This window comes from Perna viridis, chromosome 14, assembly GCF_037379345.1.
Source record: "Perna viridis isolate PV_CMFRI_1.1 ecotype Kerala chromosome 14, ASM3737934v1, whole genome shotgun sequence".
NCBI classification, from domain to species: domain Eukaryota; kingdom Metazoa; phylum Mollusca; class Bivalvia; order Mytilida; family Mytilidae; genus Perna; species Perna viridis.
The window spans coordinates 19,377,776-19,397,425 of record NC_142458.1 but is presented as its reverse complement, the minus strand read 5'-3'; the positions used below and the strand labels follow the sequence as shown (position 1 = coordinate 19,397,425).

The following is a 19,650-nucleotide window of genomic DNA, read 5'->3' as shown; positions in this document are numbered from 1 at the left end:
TTGCAGCTGTTATACTGTGATAAACATGGATGGATGGATGCTAACTGATGAAGATTAAAATGTGTTATGGAGGGTTAATAGGAAGAAAATCCTTCACTTTAATTTTCTGTGTTGTACTATGTTTTGTAAAAGGTAAGGTTTAAAAATGTATTTTTTTATACTGTCTATTTTCATGGTAAAACCTTCCTTCCCTTTAAAAGTATATCTGTGCCTTATTTGTATAATGATAAAGAGCAGAAATATTCTTACTGTGTTAGGGAATGAGCATTGGACTGAAGCCCATGCAGTCTCATGCTTTTGGGAAAAAATATGAAAATTACGACATTACGAAATCCATATATACTAGGGCAAGGATTTTTATACAGTATTTTAAAAATGATTTCTGATGAAAACCCATGCAGACTATTACAGTTTTCATTGAATTGAAGTCCATGAGGTGACCCCAGAATGACAAATTGGATACTGTAGAATTGAGAGAGGATCATGTATTTATCTCTCAAATACATGTACATGTATCCATTTTAATCATGTACATGTATATATCTTTGTGACAATGCTTTAAGTCAGAATTTTGAATCACTCTGCTGAAATTTGAGAAAATTTGAGTATTTTCCTCACTTGAAAAAGGTCCAAATTGGGACCAGAATGAAGGGTTGGAAAATGGCTGAAAATAGACTCTATAAGTGTATACATGTACCTATCTTATGGCTATGAATTTTAATTGCTCTAATGCAAATTTGATATCAGACATATTTTTTTACGTAAAGGCATGCAATCCTAGAAGACCAAATTACCAGCCTGAATTTAAGTGATGCATTCAAATGTCAAATTGTTACCTGACTATATTCATCAATTAAAGACTTGTTTATTTATAGGGGGTTCAAATTTAATTTCAAAAGTGGAAGGTCCTGAACTTTCCCCAAGTTTGAAATCAATGGTCCACTTCAGGAACACCAAAAGTCCTCAATAAAGGGAAATAAAAAGAGTTCAAGGTCTAGGGTCTACAAACAGTGTAGGTAAAATCAATCTTGAATGTCTTTCATGTAGATCAGAAATTGAAGGCCCTTCTCCTTGGACCACCAATAATTTGAACCCCTGTTGTACATTTTTATTATTATACACATTTTACCTTAAGACCATAACATATTTCAAGTGCATACATGTACATGTATCATCTGCTGTTCTTACAAGCTTGTTTATACAGGTTTTGTGGAAGCCTTAACATGGTTTTTGATATTAGAACATCTAGATGTAGATATACATATGTACAAATGAGGCTGTACTTTGTATTTGGACAGATGAATTTAGAATTTCATTCAAAACCTCTTGTCATACATTTTTCAATCTGGTGGGGATGTTTATTCTTTGACATATTTACCAGGTTTACCATATCCATTCTGGTTACATTTGCTATAATGCTATGGATGCTGTAATTACACATTATGGTATTGTTATTTGATGCAGCATGATAACTTATATAGAAAATAATCTGAGTGGCACTAATACTATAATGCAGTAAGCTTTAATGGAGAAACCATAAACTTATCATGGCAATAAAAGCCTTGGCTAATTGATCCAGTTGTTTTCTGTCCAGTGACATGAAAAAGCAATATCCACTGTCTTCTATGTGCTAACCAATAATCATCATTTTATTGTCAATATAAGTAACTGTTTTGAGTGACTTCAAATTTTAAGAGACACCTCATGATGTAGCTCAGTATAGGTTAAAGTTGAATTGATATACATGTACACTGTTGATTATGTTGACTTTTAATGGCATTTACCATAATTAATGTGAAAATTATTGGACCAACAGTCAAAATTCCAGTAAAAATGTACTCTGTCATTTCTATTCTAGAAATGGGTCTAGAATGTCTAAAATTCTGGACCAAATTTCAGAAATTGCTTTTGAGTTAATAGTACTTTCAGCCAGCACTCCACAGTTTAGTTTAGTTTCGCACTTTTGGCTAGGGATGAAAAATGACATAAATGGAAACCGGTGGTTGCTATAGTGATTAAAAATGAAGAATCTATTGTTGATAAAACATTTTCTGAAAAAAGGGGACTTTTAAAAGTATTTTGCAATGTTTTATATATTTTCAATGTTGAAGGGGCCTTTTTTCAATGACAATTTGACTTCATTGTGAAAGTGAAAGTAAGTCAATTTTTTACCATGCTAAATTTAATAAGTGGATTACAAAGTGAAATAGCTCAAAATTTAACCGGCGATGCCCATATGAGGAAGGGGTTTTTGAAGGGAAAAGTTTGAACAGTTTCAGGGATTGAAATAAAAATTTCAGATATTTTGCGGGAAATTTGATATTTTTAAACCTGATTTTATGAACTTTTTTGCAAATTTTCGCATATTTTTGCATGGTTTCTATGGTAACCCTATATGCTGTGGGTAATTTTTTTCCAGAAAATTTTTACTGCATCCTGAAGGCCTTGGCTTGAGCTATTTCTAGATATATAGATTTACAGATGCTTGACAATTTTTTAAAGTGATAAATGTTACAAAGCATCAGATTACAAGACCAAAATTAGGCAGCTCTACAATACTGTGGAGTGCTGGCTCATGGGATATGGACCACATAAAAACCTTGTTTTGGTTCATGAAAATTAGAAATTCTGTCAGACCTACATGTAATGTCCAATTTCAAAATTGAAAGCTTCCAGAAGATCACAGGCCAAGGAAAAACAATCTTTGTTTATCATACAAGGCCCCAGATAGATCTACATAACATGGACAATTTCAGAAGCCCAAGAATAAGCTTACCCATATTTGACATCATTTTATGGTGATGACCGATCATGGCAACCTTGCAGTGGTTGGGGAAGATTATTTTGATAATAGACCATTTTCAGCATTTCTTTACGTTTAAATTTTTATAGACCATTTATTTGATATCCTAAATGACATTCTATAATCTTTATAGCCACAAATAAAAGGTAAAATAGAACTAAATATATATAAAATATCAAACAAAGAAAGGGAGGCCCAAATTTTTGGCCTTAATTTTTGGCCTTACAGTCTTTATCAGGGACCAATAGCACCGAGAGGAAGACACCAACTGCCAACACAGACAAAAGAGAAAAAGTGTGGCTATTTTGCACTATATATTTTTCATATGATAGAAATATGTGTCTTCATCCAATTATATATATGTATTTATTATACAACTAGGGACTTTAACACTGTTACATGTACAGGAAACCCTAAGCAGTTGAATGAGAATTACATAATACTTGGTACAACATTCTTGTAAAGTCCCATTTTTAAACATTTACATGTAGCTCAGACATAAATGTACAGGAACTTATCATAAAATTTATGGAAGTTATAGCTATGAAACTGATATTGATCTAGAAGATTTACCTGTATGTATGAATGATAAATTTCAAGAAAATGCTTGCATGATAAGAAAACTTATATTGATAGTAAATTTCTATAATATAGAGAGTGGTCTTATTTAACTAGGCCATCAGTTCAACAACAAACATGTAATAGAATATACATGTACTTATATATACAGTGATTTTCCAGTGGGGCCGAGGCAGATTTTAGGGGCCTGGTTTACCTGGCCCCTGGTTAAATTCGAAGACTGTTCCCACCTTTATTTTGGGACCTAATTTCCCAATTTCAGCGTCTCAAAATTTGTGTGTGATATTTGTAAGATGTACAGAATCTCTCTCCACTCTGCTGCATCTAATTTATGGTTCTTGTGGACTTCAATAAAATGGAAACTGTAATGGTAAAGGATTTTAATCAGAAATTGTCTTTAAATACTGCAAAAATAATTTTTGCCTTCATGCATATAGATTATTTTCCAGATTTACAATTTTCACACCCTTTTTCCCAATTGCTTTTGCCTTGGGCCACTTCCTCAAAACTATAGGAAAATCACTGATATATTTTCAGAAAGATTTGTGTTCTTTTTGTTTTTCCTTCCCTCAGTCTTCCTTTTGTCTTCACTCTGTTAACCTAAGCTTCTAACTTCACACTTTCACCCTTTGAATGGATGTTACATTTACATGTAGGTCAGTTGATTAAAGGTCAACATTACAATATTTAAAAAAAAGAGATTTTTATGTAAAAAATGCAAGTGTCTGCAAAAAAAAAAAAAATCCCACTGTAGTTTTCTCTGATAGATTTTAGGGAAACCAACCCTGAAGAGAGCTTGTTTGTTAGGTGAAAGGACTATTAATTTTGATTTAATTTTTAATACTTCCAAATGATAGATTTTTAGTACTTTATGAATACTCTCTCCTTACATGTACCTTCTTTTTAGAAAATTTGAATTTTACTTGTAGTTGCATCTGCCCTTAGTTTCTTATTATTTTTATTTCTTTTTTTTTATTCTACGTTGTTTTATGAAAATACTTTATTAAATCCCTTATTTTAATTTTCCTGCCAAATTGAAATTCTCCAATATGTACAAACTACAGAAATTAGAACAAAAAAAAGATATCAAGGAATGAAAGATAATGTACAGTGCTATTATCATGGATGTCATGAATGCTTTATTAATGATTGAGGATAAGGATTTCATTGCAGTGCTGCAGTTGTTAATTTCTATGCTAGTCTTTTGGACATATTTGTAATTGAATATATTGGTGTCAAAAACTATTTATAATTCAATTAATTGAGGTTCCTTTCTTGCCTAATATCAAACCCCATGAGGAATCATGAAGCATTTATATTGAAAATATTGCAAGAAAATTTTCACTTAAAGATCCATAAAATGCACTTAACCTGTCAAAATGTCAATCAAGGAATGTTTCTCTGCCACTTATATAGTGTTATCTGGTAGTTTTCTGATGTAATTGTGCAGTAATGGTGGTGGATTTGTTGCATCCATCAGATATTAGATTGAAATTCATCTTGACTTCATTCACAAATTTTTTGGTTTTTCTGTTTGTATTTATGAATGGTTTGAAGGTTTTATTACAAAAGCATTATTTGTAATAGAAATAAACAAGTAATGAGGACGGTGAGAAGAAATGAAAGATGTACAACTACAAGGGAAATGAAAAGGACTCCTAAGTTGGTTAGGGAAAACTGAAGAGTAATGTGATAATGCAGGTATTCAGTGGAATAGATGGGGAGAAACAGGTTGGGGGAGTATGAAGAAGGAATATAAAGTACTGTGAAATTAATCATTGTTCACAAGGTACCAATTTTCATGGTTTTAGTGGATTCTGTAAACCATGAAATATGGTTCCCAACAAAAAGGAAAATGCCCATGCATTTGTATGATGGACTTTTCAAATCCAAGAATGAATCTACAATTGATATTTTTTCCCAAACCATGAAAAATGGAACCCACAAATAAAAAGTATGTTCACAGTAATACATGCTTTGTCGATGGGAATAAGAGGGTTGAAGTAGTATAAACAATGAAAATAGAGTAATATGTACATGTACATGTATTTGGAGGTTCAGATGGGAGAAAATATGTTAAGGAAGTACAAACAAGGAAGGTATAGAGAGCAAAGTACATGTCATATATATATATATATACATATATATATATCATGTTCATAATAATGAAAATAGCAGCTTGAATTACATGTCTGTTTCCCCCTCCTACTTCAGTGGAGAATCATCATTTTTTTTTACCTCTCCGTCTGTTTGTCAATCACAATTTTGTAAGCATAGTTCCTCAGAAACTACTACATCAAATTTCATGAACCTTAGGAGGTAATTAGGACATGATATTTACAATTGTAGTTGTGCATATTACCAGGAATTCATGATCCACTGAATTTTTTGGGAGTTATACTCCTTTGAACCTTGGAAAATGGTGGAGGGGGGACATATGTGCTTGTAGGCTAAAATAAACTTTAATTGTATTCTTTTTATAGGATCCATAGTTGTTGAGATCATTTGATTGGAAATAAGATTAACTTGGGTAAAGTTTTAGTGTAAATTATGCTTTCAGTATAGCAGCTGGCTGTGGATGTTAGTTTAACATGCTGAAATGGAAATTCCAGAGATTAGCCCTATTATTATTTGAATATTTATTTGTAGCATTTATGCACACGATTTGTTATGCTGCAATGAAAGAGATATATTGTGTTACACAATGCATAATTTATTGATGCATGGATTGGTTTTGTTTTATTGATTCAATGGTTTAATGTTTCAGATTTGTTTTCTTCATACAAAAAGTATTTGTCAACCTACACAATATTTTTTTGTTGTGAATGAATTACATTTACGTCTAGAAAATGTTCTATCATTAGAACATTGAACTCTTCTATAAAAGTAGGAATTTTTGGCTGAATTTCACATAGTGAAAATCAGGTTATAGTATGATGAATGTTGGTTGGAAGTGAGTGGCAGATAGAGGGGGAATTATTTTCATAACACTTTTTTAAGCAACTACTAATTGCAGCCTCTTGATATTTGGTATCCAGCATCAAATATTGGTCCCAAATCATGGGATTTGATTTCAGAACATCTTCCTGTCTTCCTGTCTAATGAAATTCTACCATTTCTGTCTTTGACTCATTTTCTTTCTTTTGTGAAAGTGAATTTACGTTTGTAAACATCTAAAGACTGGAATGAAAGACAGAAAAGTATAAGAAAGGTTTCACTATGAGAACATTGCTACATGTACAAATGTAGCTAAATGTCCTGTGGCTCTGATTTGAAGTTGCCGAAGTCCTATATCTTCTACAAATTTTCTTTGATCAGAATGGCTGTGTGGAGTATTAGAAACTTAATTTTTGGTCAACATAGACCCATCATAATTTTATATAGACCGCACTGTTCATTTCAAAGGAAATTGAGCCAATTTCATCATAGACCTGTTTGATTTTATATAGACTCAGTTTGTAGGTCTATTGCTAATATCTTTCACTGCTGAGTATGGTATGCATAATCAACACCCGATCGACTATGGATGCCATTCAGTGAAGATGTTGGCAACCAAGACTGAAGAATGAAACAGAAATTAATGTTTGTTGAGAAAAAAAGGGGGTATGGTAGCTACTTTTCATGTCACCAGTGACTGTATGCATTTCATAGTATCAATAAACTGCATTTATAAAATTGAACAGCCTGACAGGTCTATAGAACATTTGAATTGGAGTACCTTTATATCTGTGCTGGATCTAATGTTACACACAATTGATAATGTTGAATTAAAGTTGTTAAACAATTTAAAGTATGACTGTATTATTATGATCAATACCTAATTAGCTTTGGTATTTACAGTTAATATTATATATTGACAAATATTGATAAGGGATAAATAATCAGCAGTATTTATAGAAATGAATTTACATATCAGTACCTGGAAGTTATGGAGATTATGAAGTGTTCCTTGCCTAGTAACTTGAATTCAGTGAGGATATAATTGGAACACCGACATTTCAAGTTTCATTCAAATTTTATTAATAGGTCATATATGTATTATATTTACTGAAATAGAGTACAATATAGTTTACTGTAAAATCTGACAATATTATGATATTTGTTATTTTTGTAAAAAAAATGCAACATACTTAATCACTATGATTGCATGTTTACTCTTGTTATTGAATATACACATTGTAAAACATAATTAATGTTGAATTTTTCTAAAATTGTGAAAAAATACAAATTGCACTTTCACTAAAATGACAAAAATCTCAACATTTAAAACAGGTAATGATTTATGAAATTACAATATACTAATGAATGTTTGTAATACATACAATACTATAGACTACAAACAAATCTTCATACGTGCGATACAGAACTTTCATTTCTTGTCAAAGAAGGTAGATTTGACAATAATAATATGACTTTTGGTATGGAGTCTGAGTTATTTCTCTAATTGGGATTCCATATCTTCCTGCAGGCCATTTTTTTAAATGAGCTAGCTTGCTAGCATGTTCAAGATTTAGCATAGCATATTAGTTTTGGTGAAGTACAAAGAGTGGTATGCTCAATTGATCAAATATTTCTTTATGAAATGTAGCTACATGTAATATGTCCCTATGGACATTCGAAGTTTGTCATAATTATCACATAAACAATCTATCATCTTAGATGAATAAATGTATAATGCATGTGTTTGCAAGACTGAGCCAGTCTTGTCTGATGGAGCTTCAATTTCAAAAGGTCAAAAGAATGCCAAAAAAAAAAAAGTCAAAATTTTGATTCTAATATGACGTCCTATGAAAATGTAAAGTTATATGTAACCTGATATATTGTATCTGTATTCATTTTTTGTAGTTTCTAATTTTTGTCTAGTATTCTAATTTTTGTCTAGTATTCATGGATATCAATATTTGAGGTTTGAAAGAATGATTAAGATTATATACAAATGTAGTGTTAAAAGTAAATTTTGTTGGTACTATTTTCAGCATTTTTAAATATTTATCATGAAAATAGCAAAAATTAGTACAGCTAAAATGAATACTTTTACAGTATCTACCCATGTGGGATTCAGATGCAGAAATAACCTTTTTATTTGATTAAAATGGAAATAATTCACGTTACATATTGTAAGTATGGTGTAGAACTCATTAACACCTCAGCTGGCCTTTATATTCTAATGCTTGGTATGAAATAATCGAATATGGCGACCATTTGTAAATGTGTGCAACATAGTACCCCCTAGAATTATTTCTGAAACATACAAGAAAAGTATACATATATCTGACTTCAGTCAGTTTAACAGGCATACAGAGGCAAATCGTGTTTAATAGCTGAGGCCAATACTAAAACTAAGTATGTTTACCAAAGCCTGACAGACCAATCTAAATCCTGCTGACTAGAAACAGTTTCATTTGTGCAATTATCATTGATCTTATTCCTCTCCTCATTAAACAACAAAATTTACCCATAATGACAATATTACTGTGTTACACATATTATACTTATGTATCTAGTAATCTTTTGAAATTAATGTACAGACTAGGAATGATTTTAGAGAAAATAAATTATTTACCTACCTTCCAATCCAATCTTTTTTTAATACTCGGTCTATGGGAAACAAATATTTTTTACGCCTGGCCTGATATGTCTTTTGTCATTTTGTACTAATAACCTCTCATTACAGATCATGATTGCCTACAGGTTGTCTATTATTATTCTTTACAAAGGGATAGAATATATATAAAATAATGGTCACTCAGTGAAGGTAAAAGTCCAGTCAAGTACCTGCATCAGGTCAGAGGTTAAATCCGCATTTCTAACCATTATGAGGGCTTTTCCTCTATCAAATTAAATGTATTTTGAACCTTTGTAAACTGAACTAATTGTAAAGTGTAAATGGGGTTTGGTTTAGACATTCTTCACTGTATAATATCGGCTAAAACTGCTGTACTTTACTTAGTTTGTAGGTCAGTGAATTGACTTGTGCTTGTAAATTTAACTACTGTACATTCAGATAACTTGAAGTTGCATTTTATTGTGGAAATTAAACTTATATAGCCCTAAAGCTACTTTGCTTCATCGCCTGAATATAGCTGAAATATTGCTGTTCGGGTGTTAAACCCCAATAATTAATCAATCATTCAACTACTTTGCTTCAATAAGCAGTACAAAAAACAACTATTGATCTTGATGAGGATTTCTTATATAAAAAGTTACATTTGTATCAGATTAGCAAATTTTAAGTAGAGTTGACATTTAATGGCTGATACCATATTTTTATTTAAAAAATCAAACCAAGTTTTGTACTCCATCAATTTGGATTGTAGCTTAATTGTGGACCTTTTTAAATCAAAGTTTTTTGAGGTTATATTTTTTTTTTCTTGTACAACTGAATTCTTGGAATCAGTAACCACAGACTCCGAGTTAAGTCTTTATAATTAAGAACTCATTTAAGAACACATAAAAGAAACTGGTTGAAACTTCTCTTAGAATGAAGTTTTCCAAAAAACAAAAAGAGAATGACTCAACAGGAAAATGATGTGATTTATGAATAATCAAGTTGTTATGATTAACCAGTTTTTTATTCTTGAGAACTGACCATTTATTTCTGTCCCTGATCTTAATAAGGCTTGTAAATCTCATCTTGTATTTACAAGTGTGGGTTCCCAACTCACATTTAAAAAAAAAATAGCATGTGAAGGTGAAGTGGCTGTTTATAAGGGTAAAGCTACCATATTATCAACAAAAACCTCTTATGTGTAATTATGATTGAAAAAAGTGATGCTTACTCATGTTAACACTATGATAAGTTTGGTAATAATATGAAAAAGAAAATTCTAATAATGAATGCAATGTATGGGTGTACCTAAAAGTAGCCAAACTACATTGTGAATATACAAATTGGTCTCTGGTTTGGAATGCTTTCAATGCTTTTTCACAACATGTATGATCATTGTACATTCATTGTAATTTATGTCGTGATTTATTATTTTAGGTATACGTTCACTAGACATATGCAGTAAAACAACTAATGCTAAAGAAGTGACCTCAGCATTACACCCAGGTGCCTTACCAAAGGGAGGTTTCCAGGCAGGAAACTTCTCCAAAGACCTTAAAGCAACTAAACTTTCAAAATGCATTCTAAGCTGTTGCAGCCAAGACACTTGTGATGCTGTATTTTTCTTCCACAATCCAAAGTTGGAGTCTGATACGTGTTATTTGATCCAGTGCAATAGGACGTATCCTGGATCATGTGACCCAGGGGATCCTGCTTCAACGTCTAATAAAACTTATTTCGTTAATGTTCGTAATGTAGGTGAGTACTTGCATACTTTTTATGAGTTTTGATACTATTAGAAGGCTCTGCAAAGGTACAGGTTTGTCACTTTAATTAATTTAAATATCTATGATATATTCTTGCTGTTAGTGTTACCTACCAATTATATTAAAAGGAAACTTTTGTAAGGAACTGAACATATTTTATTGCATATAGAGCAAAGGGATTGGACAAATGTTATTTCAATTTATAAAGGAAAAGTATTGTACAGAAATTGACTGTGAAAGCTTCATCATAACCAACTTCTAGAGCTTTTCTTCATTATTTAATCCTTTTGAATCAAAGAATAAGACAGTCTTATTATATACATTCACCAATTTGTAATTTTATTCTGCCAAAAAGTGTTGTCTACAAGTATAAGAACTTCCAAAGCTTCCTTTGGATTAAATATTATCTTTTGGAATATTCAGATATCTTTATGTATCCAAAACATTAAATCAGTTTGATTTTAAGTAACATATCACCTTTGAACCTGTAGAATACTCACCAAGTGGCAGTGCCCCATCAGTTCCAGAAGGTAGTTGCAATATTCTAGGTCAGCCCTCGGGTTGTCGAAAGAATGAGGAATGTCGTGTTAGACCGACACTTTCATCTTACATAACAGAATGTGTCTGTATCAAGGGGTACACGTATGATCAGGATCAAGATATTTGTGTGAAAGGTTTGTACATTTTTTTTTAGGTCTTTTCAATGTTTGAATTGTTAGATCATATCCAACTCACCAAAAACACCAAAACTGGTCCAAATGCAAAAACTCTTTTTACTGCACTAGTTGTGTCTATTCAGATAGATTTTTGATAGACATAACATGCCAATGGATTTAAAAATAACAATAAAATAAAAAAGAACATTCCTTGGCATTGAAGACCCTACATTTTAAAAGATCAATGATTGGATTTTAATTATTTTTATTCCAAGTGTTCAAAGATGTAACAGGACTTAAGAGAGCTTCTAGGAGGTTTGCATATGTACATTCAAGAACTACCATAATTAGGTATGAGTATCTCTGTATGAGTAAACTGTATAGCTGAATATTGTTTTGTCTGCCTTCTCATTACTTGTACACTTGTAGATGCCAACCACCCTCCAGTGGCCCGGGTTATAGGGCCAAAGAACTTGTTCCTACCTGTGGATTCTATTGTCCTGAATGGGTCCACTAGTACTGATGACAAGGGTATTATAGAATATAACTGGGAACAAACCAAGTAAGTAGACTCCTTTTATATTGTTACATTGTTCTCCATAAAGTAATAGAAAATGACAATAAATTTCAATGAAACACATTAGGGATATCTATAACTTGATTTCCAATTTTAACTGGACTGATGAGTTGTTTTGTGAAGTCTAGGTGTTTTGGGATATTTTAGAAAAATGATGGCTGTGGTTTTCATTGGCAAAAGTTCTAATGCTCTATTAAATGTGAGAAACAAAGATACTAAAATTAAATGTGTAAATGCTGCTAAAATTAAGTTATACTTGCACCACATTATCATTATTAATGATACTTGTACAAATGAATTAAGTTATGTTTCTCCACTGTCTGTTAAAGATGTTTGGGCCTTCAAAGGCTATGTTCATTGGGAGTTAAAACTTTAAGTAATTCAATTCTATTTTAAATACTTATCACAGAGGGAACAGGCTGACCATCAAAGATCCCAAGGCAGCTATTACCATAGCAACAGGAGATATTGGTAGCAGAGTATATGAGTTTGTGTTGACAGTGAGAGATGCTGAGCACATGAGTTCTACAATGGCATATGATGTTAATGTTAGTGAAAGTAAGTGAATTGCTTACTGTTCAGAAACACCAAAGTTAATTCTTTTACTTTAGTAGGGTTTCAGTTGCCTATTACTGTTTGTATTACTTGGCTCGTTTGTGATTTCATCTGTTTTTGCCCTCTGCTGATATGCTGTACACAGAGGAATGAATAAAATTACTGTGAAAGTACTATTGTTTGTGGGGTACCAATTTTTGTGGTTTTCATGGGTATGCCAAACCATGAAATTTGGTTCCAAAGAAAAGAAGATTTCCGTTGAAGTGTGTACTGAAAACCACAAAACCACGAATTCAAGAATCCATGAACTTGTGTTTCTTCCTTAATCCACGAAAATTGGTATCCATGAATTAAAGTTCTTTCACAGTAAGATGGATTTCTCACAAAGAGGAATAAATTTCAGAGTTATGATAGAGACAAATGAAAGTACCTTAGTATTTAGTAAAAAAAAATTCCATTTGACTTGCAATATACATATAATCAGGGAGAGCACTGTCCTTATCTCCCACAGTTGTGATTGTGACATGTACTACATTGCTGAAGTGTTAATTGTCATGAACATTTCAAATTTCAATACAAAGGTAATGTGGTTTATATATCATGTTTTTGGAATATAGGTTGAAGATGAGGATTGGATCTGCTATGATCTGCTATTAATATTTGAAATTTTCAGAAAAAACATAGTCAGTGCAATTGTTTGGATAATCATGATGCATTTTTTCAAGAGTATACAGCTGCGTCTGTCTGTATTCCTTATCTTATCAACCTAAACGGTGAAATTGATTCCCCATGTATATAAGTATTTCTACAGTAAATTTTAACGCCCATTCATGCTGCCCTTTGATACAATGTACATGGTGTTATTGTTATGTAAACACGGTAAATACATAATTCTTTAGGATTGTTTGTTCATCTTATTGATGGTTGTTATCTCAGATTCTTATTATAAATCTAAAATACAAAACAATTAATGATTAGTATACATAAGGCCTGCAACAGCTTGACATAGGTGTTTACATTAGTCTTTTTGATTCAACAGGCACAGTAACTGAAATATACTGGTGTAGACAATCTGTGTGGTCAAACAGTTGGGTGGCATGTTACTGATTCTTCCTTTGTGCACACAGGGAAAAGGGCACCCTTTCTTAATGCATAGTTCTCAATTTCTTAACTACCGAAATTTTCCTAAAAAAATTATTTAAAGTGTTAAAAAGACTGGCAGAGGAGATCCAGCCTTATATTTGCTTAAATTTACCCAAATTGTGTACAAAGCTAACAAAATTTTCCAACACATGGTAGGTGGAAAAGGGGGGGGGGTGTTCTGACCCTCCCTGGATTTGCCACTCCTGAAGACACTTCTTATAAATCCTTGGTACAGCCTATTCCATGTACATAGAGTTACAAAAAAATGATTTGTCAATTAGTAATTGATCAGTAGCCTCAAGAGCTCTTGCTTTTGCAAACCAATATCATTTGCATTGTAAAAAATACCACAGGTGTCATTCCTTTGTCTGCATTTTAGAGTAGATCTGTGTTTTACAGAGTGGTTGAGGATTAAGTGAGGCTATGTTTGACTGCATTTAGCAAAAACAAAGTAGAAGTACGTTTTTGTCATCACAAAGCCTCATGGGCAAAGTGGTCTACTTGTAGGATTTTCTTGTTTTTGCTTAGCTTTCAATATCATGAATAATGAGCCGATCAACTAAAGTTATTGAAGTGTTTAACTTTACACAGTGTGTATGCATATATAAAACTATTAGATGAGAGATGTATTCTGTCTTGAATATTATTGATTTATGATAAAAATAGAAATGATTTTTATGAGGTTATATGGGATAAGTACAATAAAATAGAAAAAAAAATCACTTATTCTGGTTCAAGATTTTATTGAAACAAATTTAAAATAGTGAATAATGGATTATATCATGTATTCAACAGTTTGACACAGGTTTTTCTAGCTTATTAATCTTATTGATCAGTAAACACACCGGCTGTCTTGCTTATATACTTTTATGTGAATGATGCATTGTATTTCTTGTCACATATGTTTGTAGTGTTATTCTGATTTCATGTTAAAGTGCAATTGCTCATGATCAAAAACATTGCTTCGGAATATGATTTGGGTCTTTAGGCAATGCCTGTTATATGCATAAGTCAAACCAGATAGTTTTATATTTAGAAAATACATTCTATTTGAATTTTGAAACTCCTGCTCATTGTGAGTTTATGGTACATATCCTCATTTTGTCAGTTTGTCTGTCTAACAGTCCATCTCACTTTTATACAAGTTAATCAAAGAACAGGTCAATCAAATCTGTCCAAACTTTGTCACAATACTGTAGATCATCTATAGATAAAGTTCAGTTTACTGCTTTAGGAATTAACAAGAAGTCATTTTGCTTTTCAGACAAAAAAAAACAAAAAAGAAAAATAAGGAAGAAGCAAAGTAATGTAGGTTCTCTACTTTTTTCCCCCTACAGGTATATAGCCCAAGGGTATTTCTTGTCACATATGTTCATAGCTTTATTCTGATTTCTTGATAAACATGATAAAGTGCAAGTGTCCATGATCGGTTGCAATGCTTTGGAATATGATTTGGATCTTAAGACATTATCAGTTATATACATAACAAGTCGAACCAGATTTATATTTAGAAAATATATACTTTTTGCATTTTTGAGCTAATAGTCAGATTGTGGTATATATTTATCTTCATTTTTGTCTGTTTGTCTGTTTGTCATCATATTTTTATACTTGATAATGAAAGAACAGGTCGATCAAATCTTTCCAAACTTTGACACATTGTTGTGGACCATCTATAGGTCAAGTACGTGTTTACTGCTTCCGGAATTGAAAAGAAGTCATTTTGCTTTTCAGACAAGAAAACAGGAAAAAAGCAAAGTAATGTGTGTTCACTGTTTTTTTTTCCTACATGGCTCAAGGGTATGATACATATATTTTAGGGTCTTTGTCCTATCAAGTTAATGAAAAATCTACTTGTCAGAATTGAAAACTAGATCAACCTTTTTGATAGTTAATGCATGGTAAGGTACTTATTTTTAAGTTGTCTTTTGGATAAGTATAAATCAATCTTTACTTGTCTGAGGGGTAATTTTACCTTCCCAGGGCAATTGTCAAATCCTGCCACTGCAAAACTTTAAGTTTAGTAAAATATTGTCAAAATTAGAGATACTATATGTGTGCCAAGTTGCCAATGGGGGTATAAGTGGTGGGGGTTCATGGATCTTTTACCTATCTCCTATGTTTTTGAGTAACAGCTTTAAAAGTTTGCAGGATATGCATAATGGAATTGAGCAGGACCAAATTTATGAATTTTCTTGAAAGAATTTTCTCTATCAGTAGTTGCAGGCAGTTTAATATGGATGAAGCATCACAGAAGTTCTACATATGTAGACGCTCTGAAACACGAGTGGCTCAAATATGTTCTGTCAGAAGTGACTTATTTCAAAATGGATGTGTGCAGTGAAGAAGAAATTGTTTGAACTTTAAATGCAGATACTCAGCATGTGTTATATAAACTCTTGTACATTGCCATTGGTTGAGACATCAGCTGTATAACAACATTATCAGAGAGAATTATGTATTATTTACAAAGGCATATTTGAGTACATATAGCTTCATCTATGAAATCATTTTAATTTTATTTATTTGATGGGTGTCTCTCTTAGTGATCAATGCTCTAATTAGCTTGAACAACATCAATGTGAGAAAGAAGAGAACTTTTCATTTCAAGGAAAATAATACAACAGATTTATAATGTTATGTCATTACCATCTGTAGTCATGTTATACTTTCTAAAACAAGATATGACATGTTGCCTGGTTTACATTTTTATTTTAAAGTTATTTCTTATGAAACATATAACATGTTCTCTACATGTACATGTTACATTTTTAAGGGGTTGTTGAATCGGCAAATTATGGTAGACTTAGTCACAGTTTTTATGTTTGTCTATATATATATATATAGTCAAATGGGATCAAAGTGCGTTCTACGACTACATGTATGTTCCTCCATACAGTGTGTTGTTTTACAAGTACTTTATTTCAGAAAACAGGGTTTTTAACTTCATTTAGTCATATTGATCGGTTGATATAGAAATTCTGGTTCCAAACTGTATAGAATCTTATGAAACTAGTATTTAACAGCCATTGATGTAAATGTCGAACTCTTGTCTCTAATGGACCATCATGCTCATCATATGACAGACTTCTGAGTATATATTTTTACCACAAGTAATTTATATGACTATAATGTGTGTATTCACTTGATTTTTAATTCTGACTGAATTTATTTTAAATCATTCCAAGGCTTTGAAATGAAGCTTCAGTTCATTATCTGTATGAACTATTTGTGACTTTTGATATAACTTTGTCATGGTGTGCAGTATGTTTGTCTGGACATTTTATCTCTGTCTCTACTTACAAATTATTTGGAGATGTATTTAGTAAAACTTGAAGAAGTTACATAATTAATATCACATTTTAACCTTTTTCTTCTAAAGGTGAAGCAAAGGAGTTACCCGGCTAATGCACACACCACCAGATATAATTGGAGTCTTGGTTGCTTGTTTAATTCTTTAGTTTCTGTGTTTATTAGCTAATTAGAACCTCACTACTTTGTGGCTGGCAGTGTCTTTAATGATGGTTTCTATCTCTATGTTATCTAAGTTGTGGTTTTTATTTTGTTTTCTTTGTTTTCTTGGTGAATATTTTGCCTCCGGTTTATAAATATCGTCTTTCTCATCCTAGTGAAAGTCTTCTTGTCTTTACATTCACATTTTGGATGCATGTGCTGTGTTTTTTTTAATATCTTATTTTTTATTTATTAGATTTTTCAGACTCCATTTTCCTGTTGACTTGAGTAGAGATGTCCTTATCGTGACCTTCAATGAACATATTAACTGTAATCTTGAGGAAGCATGTTTCATTATAAAAGCATATTATGTATAGAACATTAAAAAGGCTTATTGATTTTTCTTATGATATAAAATATGTTATATTTCTTACAGACTAGGGCAAATTTGATCAGTTATTCAAAAGTCAAGGTCACAGTATTGCAATATAAAAAAAATATGCTTTTACTGTTAGGCATTGGGGGCATTAAGGTGTTTTCTGCCTACCACCCACTTGCAAATTGGGGGTATATAGTGATAGGGGTGGCTGTCCTTCTGTTCATCTGTCCTTCCTTTCACTATGCAAGGGGACCTGTCTCTTATCTATTCTGCATACTACACCACTGAATGGAATTTAATGAAACTTTCACAGGATCTTTATTACTTGTTCATATTGTGGACCTCTTTTTTTTTCAATATTGATCTAAATTATTTTTGGGATTTTACATTGCAAAACATGGACTTTTTATGGATATGGGGATGTCAAATGGGGTGGGGGTATCTCTTACCTGTTACTCCTCATATGTCACTGAATGGAATTGAATGAAACTTTAAAAGAATCTGCATATTATGTTCTCATTGTGCACAATATATTTTTTATATTGATTGGAATCAATATGGGGTTTCTTATAGGAGAACATGGACTTGTCATTTATGAACGTGGGGACACGGTGGGACCCATCTCTTATCTGTTACTCCTCATATACCATGAATGGAATTTACTAATACGTTCAGAGAATCTTTGTTACATGTACATGTTCCCATTGTGCACCTCCTATTTTAGTTTGTTTGTTTGTTTTTTGGGGTTTAACACCTGAGCAGAAATATTTCAACTATATTCAGGCGATGAACATGAAGTGGATGATAAAATGAACAGGAAATGATGATGAAATGAAAAATGGTATGGGACACAAGGATAATGGGCCGAGAAATTTTGATTGCCACTGGAAATAGGGAGAGGTGGGTAGGGTCGGGCAATTTAGCCTCCTGTGGCAGAGCCCTATGGTTCCTACTCCGGGAGAATACCATAGTAGGGTTTTTTAACGTGCGAGGAATGTCCTATTTTAGACTTAGTTACAAATTAATATGGAGGTCAAAAGGTATATGTTATTTAATGGGTATCAAGTTAGTAAGCAATTTCTTGTTTTAATAATTTAAGATTTAATTACGTCATCAAAGTTGCTTTTTCATTTGTATATCACATTAAGCATCAAGTACTTGTTATAAAAGGACCCCCCCTCAAAGAAGACACACAAAAGTGAAATATATATGATATAAACAAAGTTTTATGTCATTACTCTTAGATGTTAAATAAAGGAATATCTTTTATCTTGGTATTAGATAAAGGAGTATCTTTTATCTTGGTATTAGATAAAGGAGCATCTTTTATATTTGTGATAAAAAGACTAACAAAAGTTGTTAATCAAACTGCAGTTTAGAAAAGACTCTTCTTGTTACATAGGTTCATATTTATATACCAGTAAAGATTTTTTTAGATGATCAGTACGCTGTTCACGCTTTTATTGCTTGTTAGGGTTTTCTTTGATACTTAGGTTTAAAAAATCTCAATACAAATGTATCCATGTATACGAACCTAAGTAACATTTGTCAGGAAACTTGACTGTTTTTATTCAAGGGAGATAATTTGTATTTTTAGGGAAGAAAACACCAACAATCTGTGACCCCGACAGAGATGAATGTAGTAAACATGAAGAATGCTACTTACCATCAGCACTTAGTTCTTCCATGGGAATCTGTGTATGTAAGAAAGGCTTTGAGAAGAATCAGGATGGTGTGTGTGAATCTGTAATCCCCAGTAAGTATACTTGTATGGTTTAGTGTTAACTTCACTCTGTAATCCCCAGTAAGTATACTTGTATGGTTTAGTGTTAATCTGTAATCCCCAGTAAGTATACTGGCATGGTTTAGTGTTAACTTCAAGTGTTAATGTTCTGTTTTTGTCATGTTGATTGTTCAGCTGTAAATGTCTTGTCGTGTACCTTGTGTTTCATATTTTGGACCTTGCAAAGTTAAGTCATTGGTTCTCATGCCCTCCATGATCTCTGTTGCAGATGTCTTATTACCCATTTATAAATAAAATATAAAAGAAAACCCACCTCTCTTGTAACTTGATCAGTCTTTAACAATGTAAACAAGAACCTGGTCATATTTTTTTTTACAATAACAAGGTCAAAGAGAAATGCCTGTATCTCTAGTCTTTCATACTAACAAAAATTGTCCTGAGAACCAA

General features: G+C 32.0%; 1 protein-coding gene across 6 annotated transcripts in view; it reads left to right on the top strand.

Moving 5' to 3' along the window:
* LOC148598528 (dyslexia-associated protein KIAA0319-like protein) overlaps positions 1 to 19,650 on the top strand; it is a 47,590-nt gene that overhangs the window by 1,021 nt on the left and 26,919 nt on the right. For all 6 annotated transcript variants that reach the window (XM_088560747.1, XM_088560749.1, XM_088560748.1 and 3 more), the window contains exons 2-7: positions 7 to 132; positions 10,368 to 10,688; positions 11,188 to 11,370; positions 11,782 to 11,914; positions 12,339 to 12,487; positions 19,057 to 19,215. In XM_088560747.1, the coding sequence (XP_088416873.1) occupies positions 48 to 132; positions 10,368 to 10,688; positions 11,188 to 11,370; positions 11,782 to 11,914; positions 12,339 to 12,487; positions 19,057 to 19,215 (1,030 nt within the window). In that variant the 5' untranslated portion in view covers positions 7 to 47. The remainder of the gene's footprint in view (positions 1 to 6; positions 133 to 10,367; positions 10,689 to 11,187; positions 11,371 to 11,781; positions 11,915 to 12,338; positions 12,488 to 19,056; positions 19,216 to 19,650) is intronic.